Below are 16,451 nucleotides of genomic sequence, written 5' to 3' on the forward strand. Positions count from 1 at the left end.
ATAAATTTATGTAAAAAATAAGTTGTCTTTCTATTTATTTATTTACTATCTAAATTATAGATACAGATAAATTTTAAAACCCATAAAAATAAAGTAAAAAATAAATAAGTGCATATATTATATCAAAATCAATTTTATTAAAAATCTATGTATTGTGATTTTAAATAAATATGAAATAAATTCCTGATGATAATATTTCCGTGTTTCACATGAAACTAAATGATTACATTCGAAATACTGAACTATATAATATTTTTTATGAACTTAAATAATTGATTTTTGATTTATTTTAACAAAATTAAAGATAAATTATTTTTTTTTAGCAGGAAAAAGTATCTAAAGTATAAATAAAATATCTTCAATAATTTATTGTTTTATAGATTGAAATCTTGAAACTTTAAGTTTAAACGTTTTATTTAAGATAAAAATGACTAATCGTTTTGTTATAGTTAAAAAACAGTTTAAATTGATTAATTTCTATTATTAGTTAAAAATAAAATGAGTAGCAGAGTATGCATTATTAATAAATTAAGATTTGAGTATTTTTTGGAATGAAAGACTGGTTGATTTATTGATATATGTATGTATGTACGTACATATACATTTAAAACTTAGTATTTATTAAATTTTAGTTATAAATTAAAATTATAAATAAAACAAATAAAATACACATTCAAGCTATTTATTTAGGAGTTTAGAGCAAGACAAATAACACTCCATTTAAAAAATAGGAAAATAGAAAAGACATTTTTGAAATTTACAAATACAAAAAGCAACAAAAAGCTCTATAAAATAAAATTAATTTAAAGCAAATAATTTTAAAGAAAGCTTTATCATCTAGAATCAAGTTTAGGTATTAGTTGTTCCTTGTAAAGTTAGCATGCTGTACTAATTAAGTAAAAAAACATACTCAAACTTGTATAGTGCAAATAAGGGGTATTTGTTTGGAGAATGGTTGAAATTTTTAAATAATAAGATTGAGCAGCGTTTTATAAAGGGCTGCTTTATTTCGAATATTTAAAGCTAGATTAAAATGCACTTAATTTAATTCATTTTAACATTGTTAGACTTAATCATAAACAAGCAGTACGCATATTTCACTTATCTAAATATAGTTTTATCAGTTATTTATCTAATATGGATTAAAAAGGCGCAGTCTGTTTATTAGGCTCAGATATTTTCTTTCATCCTTTAGTTTTATTTCTTTTTTAGATTTGCTTAGCTTGATCTTCCCTATGAACTCTATATTTTATTACTCTGTATTTGGGGAATCAATAATGTGATATCTTACAAAAGCATGGTACTACTTTTTTTATTAATGTTTACACTCCTTTCCTAAGGCCTAAAAAAAACTAAAACGCTTCTATGGCCTTTCCTTTTTTCTCTAAACAATTAAAGAGATATATTCTCTTTCTAACATTAAATTTATGAGAGCTATAAATTTAGTATAAGTGAACTTGAAGTTGAGTACTTTTTTATTAGTTCAGTCATTTACTATTACATTTTACGTAAGACAAGATTAAATTGGAAAGCTCTTGACTAAGTTAAACGCTCGGAGAGGGCTTATGTTAATTTATTTTAACAAATAAAAACACCAACATTTGTTGTTAACCACTAAGGTAACATACTCGAATTAAACGAAACTGGCAGAAATATTTTTGGGGAAAGATTAATATCATATGCTAATTGTAGCTTTTTTAAGCTATTTTAGAATAAATAGGAGTTAGAAAATGTTAAGCTAGCATTTGAATAAGCATCACTTACAAAAGAAACAATAAATATTAGAGCAAATATTAAATGCTTTTCTCAATCTGGAAACGATAATTTTAATTCATTTGGGGGAAATGAAGATCAATAGAAAGATAATAAATCCAATAATACTGTTTAAAATTAAAAAAATAGTTTAGGAGGTAATGCACCTAATGGAGAAAGCTCAATCAGCAATTCAAACACAAGGAATGGAATTAGTAAAAAATCAAATGAAAGTTCAGTATAGCCAAGTCCGCAATTACCAAGCTTAGGCAATAAAAAGTAGAGTATTGCTTCGCCTCCAATAAGGCACAATGTATAAATGGCTATGGCTCCCCCTTAACCAAAAAATATAGTTTAGCAAAAGATACCCTATCCTTTCCTTCAAGAATAATTCGATGATTTGCTTAAAAATGAATATTTGCATTTAACTCAGGATTCACAAACAATCAAATATTTCAACTTAAGTATTTCACCATATATTTGGAAGGAAACCACTTCATTCCTTATAAGTTTTGTTGACATTTCAGACACATAAGATTTCATAAAAATGACGAATTTCTTTATGAAGTAATTAATTAACATAGATTAAAATAAATTCTGACAAAAAAAAAATTAATTTTTAAGTTTAAAAGACAAATAAATAAATAAATGAGATTAATTTGATTATTAAATTAATTTTAATTCTTTCTATTTTAAAAGGAATGTAAATGATAGAATAGTTTCAGTTTTAAGTCATACAGAAGAAGATTACTAAAAATGGGGAAATTTGGCTTAGCTTAGCTAAATTAAGTAAACCGATTTGAGAGAATTATCAGCTATTATATCTGAGTAGCATAATATTTTTAGTTTAACTTCTCTAGTCAAGTATTTTAATTAAATGTATATTGGTCATGAGAAGGGGAAGCTTCAGGATTTTTAAATTACTAATTTGATTATTTAAACCATAGAAGTTCATTCTGTAAGGGTTTAAAACTATTTAAAGAGAATAGATCTCACTTTTGAAAGTTTTCCTCCCCAAGTAAATGGAGATCCCTCTGCATTTTATTTCGTAAATATTAAGCATTAATAACAAAACAATTTTTTTTAAATGTTATTAAATTTTTTAAAATTTAGATTATTCACAATCTTATTTATTTGATAACTTATAATTGTGAGTATAACGAAGTAGATCTTTCTCTTAGCTGTAAATTCTTATCATTTGTCGATAAGAATAATTCTTTGATCTTAAGTTTTGACTTCGAATTCTCAGCTACTTAAGAGCAAATTGAGTTCTTCTAAAAGGTAAAATGTTAAAACTCACTGAACAATTTAATAAATTTTTATTATTTTGACTTATAAAAATAAGCTCACTAAAAAGTTTGATGAGTTCAAGAGATATTTGGTTTAGAGCGACTTAAAGGGACATGATATTCTAGAAACTCTTTATCTGATGACTTTAAATAGTATAAAGCAGAATGAGGGAAACATTCATATTGATATAGTTGATCCATCAAAAAAAAATGATAATAATAATTAGAATTAGCCTGCCTCACAATAGAATATTGCAGCTCCATAATCACAATAGCTAATAAAATAAGAGGTTTAAGGAAACAAAGATAATCAAAATGCTTAAGATAGTAAAGAAAATATAGATAACTAAGTGAAAAAGTTAAAAGTAGTATTAGAACAAGTATTTAACTAAGCCGAAATGCACACAGTTGTCAAAAGGTAGCAAGATAATTCTATTATGGATTCTCCTGCTGTGTCTCCGCTTGTTGATAAAAAAAATACAGCTAGAAAGCACCATGCTCTTGCTAAACCTCCATAAATTAATTTATCCTACACAAGGTAAAAAAATTGTACAAAAATTAAATAGTAAATTAAATTAATTTTAATTAATGAAATGTAAGATTCAAAGAAAAATAAAAAGATAAATATCAGTGGAAGTAATGCAACGAAGAAGAGAAAAAGTAAGTTGCTTAAATTGGTTTGCCATCAAGAAGACCTAATGACCTCAAAAATTAGTTTCGTAAAATCTAAAACTTTGGTATTGGTAAGTTTAATTTATAAAAAAAATAATTAATTATTTTTAATGTTCTTTGTTATAAAATATTAATTAGACAGTGATGAAAATATTCCAAATCCAATAAATAGAAGTAAATTTTTATTTACTTTAAATTAATCATTTTCAAAATTTATTTTTATTTCACTAAAATATTTAATTAGATGATATAAGTCCTATATCAGTAAAACCTAATCCAAGAAAGGCATCTACTAATACTTTGAACATTGGAGTTTAACCTTCTTTGTAATAAGTAGAAAGGATGGTTAGCAGTGGAGCAGAAGAATAAAAGAATCAATAGATTTCTAATTCATAGAATAATATATAGGTGAATCATCCATCATCTTAATAAAACATTCAAATACCCTAAACTCATTAGCAATAGTCTTAATTTGTTCCTACTCCTCCTCCTACCAATAATAAAGAAGTAAATTAATCATAAAATTTGAGTTAAGCACCTTAAATTTTAGTTCCTAAAACTAACTCCTCAGGAAACATAAAGTAAAATTAGTTATTTATTTTAATATTTGTTGATGCTTTCAATACATTTTAAATTAAAAGCTATAAAAAAAACCTTGAAAACATATCAGAAAGTGTAGAAAATATTGATAGAATGTTAATCAGCCAAAAACCTGAATAAGCAAAATAAAAACCCGATGAAGATTCACCTCCTGAAATAAATGATTTTTTAAGCGAAGATAACAGTTCTATTTTGTTTAATTTAAATTTAAAAAAAGAGATTAAAACAAACTTAAAATTATATAATTCTAACATTGTTAGAGATATCTCAAAAATCATAAAAAATATTCTAACTGCTTCAAAAATGCAAGAAGAATTCGATGTAAGATTCATCAATAAATCTTCGACAGACAGCTTACCTGTTACCTCTCGCAATATTGCTTAATTTTGTTCTCCTCAGCTCCATTCAAATAGACTTAGAAATGATAATCGCTTTAAAGCATCTCCATAAGTTCACTCAGCTTTTGCAGGGTACGTAAATCCTGATCTCAAGAATCAAAACAAGACTGGATAATCATCTAATAGCAGTAATTAATTAATAACTTATGTATTAATATCAATACTAAAATATGAATAAATTAAAATAGGGATGGCCTATAGCAACACTGAAGAAACACCTAAAAGTGTTGTAATGTCCACTCGACCATCTAAATCCAATTTTCCTAGTATGATAATCAACAGCCCTCTTGTTGTAAACAATTTCAGATTTAGAGGAGATTCAAGAGGTTCTGAATGTAAAGATTAATTGAATATAAATTACAAGAAGTAAGAGACGAAATAATTACCATGGAATGAGATAATACCTTTTGAAGTACATTAATCAAGATTAAAAAAACATGTCAGGAAATGGATCTTGTAAGATTTATGGAAAAAGGTAGAATTTTTTGATTTTCTTTTCACAATTAAGTGCTAAATATGTCAATGTTATTAATCAAATAGGCTTATAAAAAGACTGATACTGTATTAGTAGTATCAGCGGAGTTAAGCGATTCATCTCTTATTTAACAAGTTTTCCTACAAAAGAAAGACCTAGGAAAAGAGTTATAATTCACTAAAGTTAACTAAGCTTTCAGTAAATACATTTAAATGTTAAAGGACGACTAGGTGTATAAATATATACTCGTAGATTTAAGAATAGACCCTAGTTAAGTAGAAATATTTATACAACAAATAAAAGATTAAGAAAGTATCAGCTAATCTATTCCAAAAACTTCTTTTGTTGGAGTAAAATTACTTAAATTTAATATCTTTTATTAAAACATTTCTATTTTTTTAAAGTATGAGAGCGAGCAAAACTAGCAGCAGTACAATTAACTTTTAGATTACATAATTGTTGGATCTTTGGAAGTGCTTAAGCTTCTCCCATTTATAAAGGCATTAAAAGAAAAAAGATGATTTATTTATTATTCTCAAAAATATTTAATTCATAATAAAGAAATAATTTCAAATTAAAAATTTACTTAAAGTTGATTTTTTTTTTTTTTTATAAACAATTGATTAGCTTTAAGTATTCCAAAAGCAGCGTTTTACCTAAATATTCAATTAATAATTCAATGTTATTTTTTACTTTAGTACCTAATTTATAAATCAAAAAATTATTCAATCTACAAATATGTTTTTCTATTTTAAAAATTAATTCTTATATCCTTTTTTGCTCTTTAATAGAAATTTTTTTTCAAGAATATTCCATTTGGATAAAGCAACTCTTTATTTTTTTACACTTCTGGATACATTGTTAAAAGCATATCTGCCATAATCTTTATAAAAATGTTATAGCGAGTAATAACTGATATAGGTACATCTTAAAACAAAAAATTAATATAATTAAATATCCTCCAAAATGAATAATAATATTTTCTATAAAATGAATTTGAAAAAATATTAATTACTCTATTTTAGAAGAACTAATTATAATTTGAATTAAAAGCAAACATGAAATAGTATAGAAATTTCGTTTTATTTCTCTGCAAGTTATAGATGATTGATTTTATTTGATCAAATCTAACTATTATCTATATTTAAAATTTTTGAAAAAAAACTATAAATATATAATGATGTTAATGACTTCATAATGAATTAAATTAATAATAATAAACAAAGATCAAAAACAAAAAACTAAACATTTTGAATATTGTAATCCATAATATTAAACCAACAAAATTTCGTAAAAAAAATAATAATTAATACTTTAATAAATACAAAATTAATTAATAAATAGGTATATCCAATAAAAACTGAGTATAGAATAGCACAAACGCATATAATTCTCATCAAATTCAGTTCGCATTAAAAATTTTAAACTATAAAATGGAAAAGCTACTCAAAACTTCAATTAAAGCAATTGAAAAGTTTAACTTCCAAAAGTATGGGTGGGTGATTACTACAGCTTCTGTTATTGCCCTTATAATATTTTAGAGGGGCAAAGATGATCATGATGATTTGAAAAGTAAAAAAAATTCTCAGAATAATTAATAAGGATAAAATAAATAAGAGAATCAACAATAGAAGTAGCAAAACAAAAACTAACATAATGAGGAAAGCTAGGAAGAAATTGAAAAAAATCTATAATAACAAAGATATTTATCTTCATCATAAACGAATTAAAACAAAAATAATGGTGTAAATAATATGAAAGATTAAAAAATGTAATAGATTCAATAGAATTTGAAAAAGCAGATGCAAGAACTTGATAAAAAAACTAAAAAAAGCAACCCAAATAGCTTGACTAGTTCACTTTTAAAAAGTTCAAAAAGCAGATATAATAGCAGATAATTTGACTAAGAATAAGGTTATCCTCAATCTTATGCATAGTCTGATATTGAATAAAGATAAAATCTTCAAATCAGAAACTAAATAACTCTTAAAAAATAAAGAAAATATATAACAGACATAGATGAACCCACTAATTCATATAAAAGAAATTAAATACTTAAAATTGCAAAAGATTAAAACCCTAATGATGGCTTGTTCTTCTAAGTGTTAGCTTCATTAGCTGAAAACGAAGACGAGTAATCTGCTTGAATCAAATATGATTGATGAGTGGATGAATAATTATTTTCAAAATTATCAATACTATAATGACCACCTAAAAATATTGTTTACTAGTTTAGTTATTAAATTAATTTATTTTATAAGTACAAAAATTTATACATTATTCTAATTACTTTACTCTCTAACTTCTAAAACGAATAATGTAATTTATTCAAATAAATAAATAAATAAATAAATAAAGCCAAAAATTTTATTCTAATTAATTCTAATTTATCAAAATCAGGCTTTATGTTTTTTGACTTATTTAATAATGATTAAATTTTATGATTTCTAACAAAAAAAATAATATTAAATTAAAATTATATGCTATTTTATTAAAATATTTGCGAATTTTAATATTTGTGATTTAATTCTAGATACGTCTACTTAGAAATTTTATTATAAAAGTAAAGTTTATGCCTACTTTTAAATCAAAGAAGAGACTATTGTTTATTATTTTCTTAAAATAAATTGTTTGTTATAAGATAGATATTAAAAAAGCAAATATTAAAGGAGTAGAAATTCATAAATAAATGAGTGAAGATAAACCTAACAGGCCTAAGATTTTAGTTGAAAAAGTGCATAATATGACAGGCTCTACTGCAGGTGCAGGTAGTGGAGAGTTTCATAATTATAGTCTTCATAAGTAGCGTGAAAGAGCTCGTCTTGCTGCAATGGAATATGAGCATAGATAAGTATATTGACTTAAAAATAATTAAAAAAGTAATAATGTACTCGAATATAAATAAAATAGGAACAGAAAAAGATAAAATTTGAATCAAAGCAATAAGAGCTTGATAATAAAGCAGAATAGATAACTGATAAGAAAAGATAAAAGCGTCTCAAAAAAAAATAAACCAAGCAAAATCTAAAATTGAAAAAGCAAGCATAACAATTAAATAAATTTTCTAATGATGGTTCATTTCTTGAATAATTTATGAAAACGAAGGATTAATAGGGCTCAAATGATAATGAAAGCGATCAAGATGAAGATAGCAGTTCTGACCAAAGTGAAAATGAAGGAAAATAAATTAAATAAAATGAATAGGAGCCAAATTTATAAAAAAAAGTTAAACCAAATGATAATGAAGCAGAAAAAGAATAAAACAAAGATACTAAATAAAAAGAAACAGATGATTGATTGAGTGATTGATTAAATAAAATAAATTAAATAGGAAAAAACAAATATTTACAAATTTTAAAATAGCAAAAAATTAATATTGTTTAATTTTCATTCTTTATTTATAAAGTAGAAAATTTTTTTCTCACTAAAATGTTTTAGTTCGAAAATTATAATTTTAATATTTTATTGAGTTTTTAACATATCTTATTAAATATTAATCATTTATTTTCTAGTAAACTTTTAAATACATAGATTACTTATCAAAAATGACATATCTATCTAACCTATTTATCTATCTATTTGTCATCCATCAATCAATCTATTTATAAATCTATTAGTCTATTTATATATCAATTTATCTATGATCTACATTTCTACTAATAATATTTGAGATTATAATTAGATCGATTTTATATTAATATATTTTGGTAAATATTCTTAAATGCTTTAAAATATATTTTCTAAAACAATTTTATGGGTAATTTAAGAGCTTTTTAGATAAAGAATAAATAGATAGATAACAGCAAATAAAAATATGATATTTTAATTATTTATAAATAACCAGTCATTTTTACTTTAAACTTTTAAATGTTTTTATTTATGGTAAGATATCTCAAATAGTGTCTAAATTCATGATTTTAATTTGTATTATTTCCAAATATTTTAAATTGATTAATAGATTTTTATGAATATATACATATAAATAATTGTTTTTGTGATGTTTTCGTTCCCTTTTTAAAAAGTGAAGTTTATATTATGATCATGTTTTATTTATAGTCATAAAATTATATCATGTAATTAATTCGAAATTTTGCTCAATACTTTATTCTACAAAACTATATAAAAAGTTATAGCGAATTAATAAGTAAATCAATTTTTAACTAATAATTAAGTAATAAAAGTAAATCAATCTATTTAAATGGAAATAAAAAGAATTTGTATCGGATCAGATCATGCCGGTTTTGGTCTAAAATCAGAATTGATCAAATACATTAAGAATGACCTAAAGTTGGAAATTGAAGATTGTGGCTCTGAAAACGCTAATAGATGCGATTATCCTGATTTTTCTGTCAAGGTCTGCTAAAAAGTTTTAGAAAATACTTAAGAAAATTTAGGTATCGTAGTATGTGGAAGTGGTGTTGGTATTTCATTAGGATGTAATAAAGTCAAGGGTATTAGATGCGGTCTATCTCATGATTACTACACTGCTAAATATTCTAAGGAAGTATTAAATTGTAATATTATGTCAATGGGAGAGCGCATCATAGGATTAGACGTAGCAAAATAGATGGTTGACGTTTTTATTAAAACATAATACAAGCCCACTGAAGAATCTAATACCTTCATATAAGAATTGAAAAAAATAGAAGAAGCTAATCTCAACTTACATTGAATTAGAAATTTTAAATAGAAATATAACAATAATTTATATCTTTAATCTAATCTAATTTATAGTTTTTGATAAAATTGTTTAAGAACAAAATATTGATAAATGTTATACCTATCAAAAATTTATATCTTTGGTAATCTATCTATAAGATTAGCTTATTGTTTATTTTATTTTCAGGTTTATTAATTAATTAATATCATAGATTAATTTCTAAAAATCTACTACACAAAATTCTTTGAAAGTGAATTAGAAATGTTATTTTTTGCTTAAAAATATCATTTTAGCATTATTTAAATATTGAAAAAATACTATTAAATACCTTTATTAGTGATAAATTACAAACATTTCAAATAATTTTCTTTCTCATATTCTCTTATTTATGAAAAGATAAATCATTCGTTAACAAATTACAATCATTTATTCTAAGTTAATAATTTAAGAAATTAAAAAAAAATATTAATACGAAAAATCAACTTACATTTTACTCATATTTATCAAAAGTATTTATAAAATTTTTTTAACAAAACTGCAAAAATTTGGAAAAAGTATAAAATTAACATAATAAGTTTTTATATGTTATTGATTTATGGTTCTCTTAAAAGAGTAATTAAAAATCTGTATATTTTAAACCCAATTAATTCTCATCTATTGCATTTTTATTTAGGTATTTTTTAACTTAAAATTGAGTTAAAAAAATTAAAACAAAAATCATTCTGATAAAGGAAAATGTATTAATTTTAAAGGGGAATATCGATGTAAAATACGTTTAAATTTAAATTAAAACGAGTATTTATTTGTTTTATAAATATATTTTTAAACTAGTAATTTGAAATTTTTAAAAATGATTCAATAAAATTGTTGTTTTTTATTTATTTATTTGTTTATTTAAATTTGAAGAATGAATAGAAATTAAGTAAATATCTTTATTTAAGCAAAATAAAATATAACTAACTTAAACTATATTAATTAATTATAAACAAACCAATAAATTTATTTAAACTTTTTATTAAGAAATCCAGCTTTCCATTAAACTTCTCAAAGTTCTTCCTATTCTTTCTTCTTTTTGTTTTTATTTTTTTTATTTTTTGAGTGACTAACTGGCTTTATTTAAACAAAATCGCTTTCTGTTGGCAATCTTCCACCTAAATTATATTTTTAACCAATATCAATTACTTGTTTTTTCTTGATTAAATCTTTTTACCTGGACAAGGGCAACCAGCAATAGTCTTTCTCTTTGCAAAGATACATTAGCCACCTCCTTCACATTCACATTAACCGAAACTCTTATCAATTTCAATTTTCTTTTCGCTGCATTTTACGATTTCAGCTGTAATAATTGAATCATAATCTGTATCCTCAGGAGGTCTAACAGGGCAAGGACAGCCCATAACAGGTCTTCTACCTGTAGTCCAAACACAGCTTGAATCATCATGACACTTACATTAAGAAATGATGTCTTTTATTTCTATCTTATGATCCATAGAACAGCCAAATGCTTTAGCCATACTAATTTAGGTTTCTAATATTTAAATAAGAAAATAGATTAGACATGAAAAAATTAAAAACAATAGCTTATTTATGAAATGTTAAAGTATTTCGTTAAAAATAAATCTATATTTAGATCTATTAAATCTTACCTGCCCTTAAAGAAGAGATTCCTATAATAAATACTACTCCAATAAAGAGTAATTTAGTTTTTGCGTTCATTTTTTTAAACACTGATTTATAGCTTAAAACTTCTTAATTTTTAAAAATAAAGATTTAAAAGTTTTGGCAGAATTTAAAAAGAATTTATAAACCTCTAAATCTTCTATCAATAGAACATTTGAATTATTATTAACTTTTTTTATTTCGGTTGATTTATCGTCATCATACCATATCACATTAATTAACATTAATTTAAAACGTGTTCAATAAACACTTGTCTATTTGTTTTAAGTTATTTCTAAGATGAAATGCTAATTAATTCTACTAGAGATTTCATTTTATTTTAAATTTATTTCAAATTCAAACTTAGAAACTAAAATAAAAATTTAATTTCATGAGCAAGACATACAATTTTCTGAAAATTTATTGTAAATCAATTTTTAAAAAAAATTATTTATTTTTAAATAGAGCTGTTCCTGCATTTGAAATATCACGAATCATTAATGATATCATGATTTGTGATATTTCAAATAATTTTTATATTACTAATGAATTTTTTTTCTTTCTAAACCTTAGTTATTTTCTTAATATTTGATTTTAAAAATGTTTACAAAAATTAATCAAAATACATTATTAATTCCTAATTATATGTATAAAAAATTTAAAATTTGACAAAATTGGCATAAATACGGTATCTATTTTATTTATTGGTAGTCGTTAAAAAAACTTATTTTAATCAAATAAATAAATATTTATTTAAATTATTGATTGATTTTTAAGATTAAACATTCAATAAATCGATAACGTATTATCCTTGTTTGAATTTAAGAGTTAGTTTTGTGTATTTTTTTAATTTAAAAAAATAAGAAATGAAATAATTGAAATTTTTTAGTTTATTTTTAAAATAAATTTTATTAGAAAAATAATATTCATTTTTTGTAATATGAAACAAAAAGTTATTTTTAAGTTCTTTTCTTCTTTTTTAAAATAAAATTGATCTATAATTTAATATTAGCTACAAAATTTAAAAACGTTTTTAATATAAAATTTTAGTATTGATGAAATTATTAGAAGAAATAAAATATAGGTTCTATAAAACTAATTAATCATTTTGGCAGTATAGGCTATGCATGAATATAGTTCTAATAGCTTTGATAGCATTTTTATATATTTATAATAAAAATATGTTTTTAAATTTTAGAAAAATTAGTCTCTTAATCTTCTTTATTTTTGAAATTTCATAAGTTTTATGAAATTTAATTTCTTTAAATCTCAAAAAAAATAGAAAAATAAAATTAAATATTAATGCGCTTAATAATATAATGAGAGAAATTAATTACCAAACACATGAAATTTCTATAACCACCTTATAAACTGTATTCTTTGTTTGTTTTGAAATGCCTTTTAAAGCAACTATTGTAGTTGCATTCATTTCACAATCATTATTGTTAATTTATATTTATAAAGATGAATTCTAAATAAAACTCATAATAATTTATATTTATTAAAAATAATTTTATATTTTGCTTAATTTATTTAATTTGGCTAGGGATTTGAAAATATTTAAAAATTAATGTGTACTTAATGTCAGAAATTTGCTAATAGAAGAATTGGCTTTTCTAAAAGAATATTTAAGATTGATTTAAAAATCAATTCGTGTTAAGGGAAAAACTAATGATATGAGTGGCTGGCTATAAGTGAGGTATTATCTTAATTTATAAATTGTTTCTTAATAAAAGGAATTAAATAGATAGATATATGATAAAATTTGTTAAAATTTGAAAATATAATTCAAGGATTAGATTAAAAATAAATTTTAGTAATATCTTTATTTATTTTAGCGCGAATTATAATGCGATAATTAGAGTCAGTGTTTTGCTTGGTTATTTGTTTTAGTGGGTGATTTTAACTTATTAACAAAAATAACGAGCAAATTACAGCGATATAAATAAATAGTATACAAAAGATTTATAAAACAAACACACTTGACAAAAAAAAACAATAAAGATTTACAAAACAATTCTGCTCATAGTAGATACATAGACAGACAGATAAATATATATTATTGCTCTCTTATAGATTTAGATAACTTAAATTTCAAAAGATGGAACTCTAACAACAAAAAAGTGCTTTGTTTGCATAATTCAATAATCATATTAATGACAAAGGAAATTTGATAGAATAGCTCAAAGAGTTATCTTAAAAGGAAGGATATGGCTTGAATTCCATCTCTGATAATTTGTATTCTATTGAATTCGAGTGTAAGTCTCCTGAAGCTGCTATCGAATCCCTCAAAGCTGTCAATGGAATTACTGTCTCTATCCCTCACAAGACTATCTCCCTCTCCACAAGTAAAATCACTTAAAACTACCTCTAAAGAAAGCTCAAGGTGCCTATTGATTCTTTAGAGCTAGCTAATGGTTAAGCTCATATTACTTTTGAGACAATTGAAGATAAGTAGGAAGCTTTGAAAAAAATATTTGCTGATAGAAAATTAAAGAAATTAGTGATTTTAGATTCATTAACTACTCATATATAAAATGACTTGTCTACTGATAATTCAAGCTTTTCTGTAAACTTTATTTATACACAATAATATTATCTTTTTATCCATAAATTCTTATTACACCTCAATTTACTGATATATACCTATTTATTAAGCTACAAATTGAAAACCCTTTACAAAGAAAATTATTTTAATACAATAATTTAAATTTTATTTACAAAAAGCCTTTGATAAATTTATATTAGCATATTTTTATTAATTGTATGCTATTCTTTTATTAACTCTTATTTAATTAAATAGAGCAGAAGTTCTATTGAGTGCTCTCCATTAAAAGTTGATCAACCAATAAATGGCAAGAGAAGAGGTCATTTACTCATTGAAAACGTTCACGATGAAGTTATCTAGCAATACAATGTCTAATAAAACTCTGATGAGGAATAAGGAAAAGAAGAAGAACTGTCTTTATCTCTTGAGAATGAGAACATATAGGTTGAAGATAAGAAAGAAGAGAAGTAATTAGATGAATCAGAAAATTAAGATTCTGCTTTAGAGCCTTAGATTCAAAAGAAGCGCAAGCTCGAATAAGGTAAATATGAATTTATTATAATTAATTAATTTAATATCAAAATTAATTACTCAGTTTGATTTTTGATTGATGATTTTTTATAGATGTATAAGTTACAGTCTTTCCTTTTAATCAAATATCCAATCTTAAAATTAAATTTCTTTTTTTTAATTAGGATTTTACTATTTGGAATAAGGTTTTGAATATGTTTTACTAATTACTTTAATGACCATACTTGCTTTGAAATTATTCAAAGGCATCTCTTACTGAACTTACTGAAGATATATTATCTAAAATACAAACAATTTATTTTTGATTTGCACTATAATAAAATGCATTTAATTTAGTAGTTTGCTAGCTAAAGCAAAAATGTAACAAAATACTTTTATAAACTAAAAACTGCAATAATTAATAGAAAGAATAAAAAGAAAGAGTGAGGTTTAACAAAAATAAATTTACTCTTTAAAATTATAGAACAATAAAACTATAGACATCAATAAAACAATCAATCAATCAATTAAAATATATTATAATAAATATAATACAAGCTATAAATTTTGTTATTTTGTCATATATTAATTTATATTATTATATTAAAATTCATTCTTAAAACTATTCTCTATTAACAACTACTTTAATTACTTGTGAATGACATAAAAATATTATTTGTTTTATAACAATTAAATACCAAACTATATTTACTAACTTAGATAATAAAATGGATTTAATAAAATTTGTTTATTGTATTATTTTTAAAAGCTAAATATATTAAAGTACTACTATTCAAATAAGTAAAAACCTTCATTAATGCTTAAGATAAATAATGTATTAAAAATACACAAAATATTCAATATTTTAAATTGTACCCTAAAAAAGGAGTAAGATAGATTCAAAATAACTGAGTATTCTGAATTACTGTCAAAAAAATAATCTTCCTTAAATCTTTTGGTTTAAATAAAACCTTTAAAAATGTTTTAACTTTTTAAGAATTGAATGTTTCTGGTTTTTTATAAAATAGCAAAGTTATAAATTAGTAAAATTGTTTTTTAATAAACAAATATATATATAATTTATTTGAAAATTTTCATTATTTTTTTAGTTTAATCTTTACTAAAATTTTTATCTCTTAAATTTATTTAAATTAAAATTTCTAAAATCTCCTAGATAATAAAATTGTGAAACTTAAATCTTATTTTATTAATATTTAATCTATTAACTTATTGATAAAGATAAATAAATGATAAATATTTTAATAAAAAATATTGATTGATTAATAGAAATAATATTGTTGAACATATTTTAAATTATTTATATGCAAAAACCTATTTAGAAAATGTAATAAAGTTAAATTTGAGTCTAACAAAAATATTTTACTGAAAAATACAATTTATTTTTATCTAGTAAAATATTTGAATTGCATCTACATATTTTATTAGCAAAAAATAATTTTAATTGATTTTGTTTAAATTAATTTGTTAATTTAATAAAGTTAAATTAATTTAAATTTTTTCAGTTTTTATTTATTAAATAATATAATAATTTTTAATTAAAGGTAGTATTATTCAAGGTGATTACCATATTCACACTGGTAATTTTTTAATCTTATTTGATCTAAATCTACCACAGCCTGTCTGAGAAACTCTATTATTTCTATTGTTCTTTAACCTTGTATTAATATTATATATATCCCTAGTTAATACTTAAAAGAAAATTGATTAAATACATAAAAAAAAATAAAATGAATATTTTTATATAATTTGAGGAGTAATGAATTATGAAGACTTTTAAAATGATAAATTATTACTGTAGTATTATATGCAATTGCATATGATAATTTTGATGGTGCAATAAAGCTCTATACTGAACAATTTATAAAAG

At 22.4% G+C, this 16,451-nt stretch overlaps 6 protein-coding genes across 6 annotated transcripts; 5 read left to right on the forward strand and 1 right to left on the reverse strand. All coding sequences in view use genetic code 6, as the record gives it.

Annotated features, from left to right (window-relative positions):
• Window positions 1–880: 880 nt before the first annotated feature.
• TTHERM_00411840 (transmembrane protein, putative) lies at window positions 881–5,707 on the forward strand (the record flags this gene model as incomplete). Its single annotated transcript, XM_001020878.3, has 11 exons — window positions 881–2,319; window positions 2,452–2,800; window positions 2,866–3,033; window positions 3,098–3,579; window positions 3,642–3,784; window positions 3,852–3,887; window positions 3,958–4,294; window positions 4,355–4,839; window positions 4,900–5,186; window positions 5,252–5,536; window positions 5,591–5,707. 11 exons carry the CDS (start codon window positions 881–883, stop codon window positions 5,705–5,707), a joined length of 4,128 nt encoding a protein of 1,375 aa, XP_001020878.3.
• A 912-nt stretch (window positions 5,708–6,619) lies between these two features.
• On the forward strand, window positions 6,620–7,333 carry TTHERM_00411850 (hypothetical protein; the record flags this gene model as incomplete). The annotated part of the gene is made up of 1 exon (XM_001020879.3): window positions 6,620–7,333. The coding sequence occupies one exon, from the start codon at window positions 6,620–6,622 to the stop codon at window positions 7,331–7,333; it is 714 nt and encodes a 237-aa protein (XP_001020879.1).
• Window positions 7,334–7,773: 440 nt separating this feature from the next.
• On the forward strand, window positions 7,774–8,483 carry TTHERM_00411860 (hypothetical protein; the record flags this gene model as incomplete). The annotated part of the gene is made up of 2 exons (XM_001020880.2): window positions 7,774–8,037; window positions 8,097–8,483. The coding sequence occupies exons 1-2, from the start codon at window positions 7,876–7,878 to the stop codon at window positions 8,481–8,483; spliced, it is 549 nt and encodes a 182-aa protein (XP_001020880.1). The 5' UTR covers window positions 7,774–7,875.
• Window positions 8,484–9,384: 901 nt separating this feature from the next.
• On the forward strand, window positions 9,385–9,858 carry TTHERM_00411870 (ribose 5-phosphate isomerase B; the record flags this gene model as incomplete). The annotated part of the gene is made up of 1 exon (XM_001020881.3): window positions 9,385–9,858. One exon carries the CDS (start codon window positions 9,385–9,387, stop codon window positions 9,856–9,858), a length of 474 nt encoding a protein of 157 aa, XP_001020881.1.
• Window positions 9,859–10,890: 1,032 nt separating this feature from the next.
• TTHERM_00411880 (transmembrane protein, putative) lies at window positions 10,891–11,562 on the reverse strand (the record flags this gene model as incomplete). Its single annotated transcript, XM_001020882.3, has 3 exons — window positions 10,891–10,997; window positions 11,057–11,374; window positions 11,493–11,562. The coding sequence occupies 3 exons, from the start codon at window positions 11,560–11,562 to the stop codon at window positions 10,891–10,893; spliced, it is 495 nt and encodes a 164-aa protein (XP_001020882.1).
• Window positions 11,563–13,606: 2,044 nt separating this feature from the next.
• On the forward strand, window positions 13,607–14,843 carry TTHERM_00411890 (transmembrane protein, putative; the record flags this gene model as incomplete). The annotated part of the gene is made up of 3 exons (XM_001020883.1): window positions 13,607–14,074; window positions 14,309–14,594; window positions 14,749–14,843. 3 exons carry the CDS (start codon window positions 13,607–13,609, stop codon window positions 14,841–14,843), a joined length of 849 nt encoding a protein of 282 aa, XP_001020883.1.
• Between the last annotated feature and the right edge of the window lie 1,608 nt (window positions 14,844–16,451).

Source organism: Tetrahymena thermophila (genome assembly GCF_000189635.1).
Source record: "Tetrahymena thermophila SB210 genomic scaffold scf_8254555, whole genome shotgun sequence".
NCBI lineage: Eukaryota > Ciliophora > Oligohymenophorea > Hymenostomatida > Tetrahymenidae > Tetrahymena > Tetrahymena thermophila.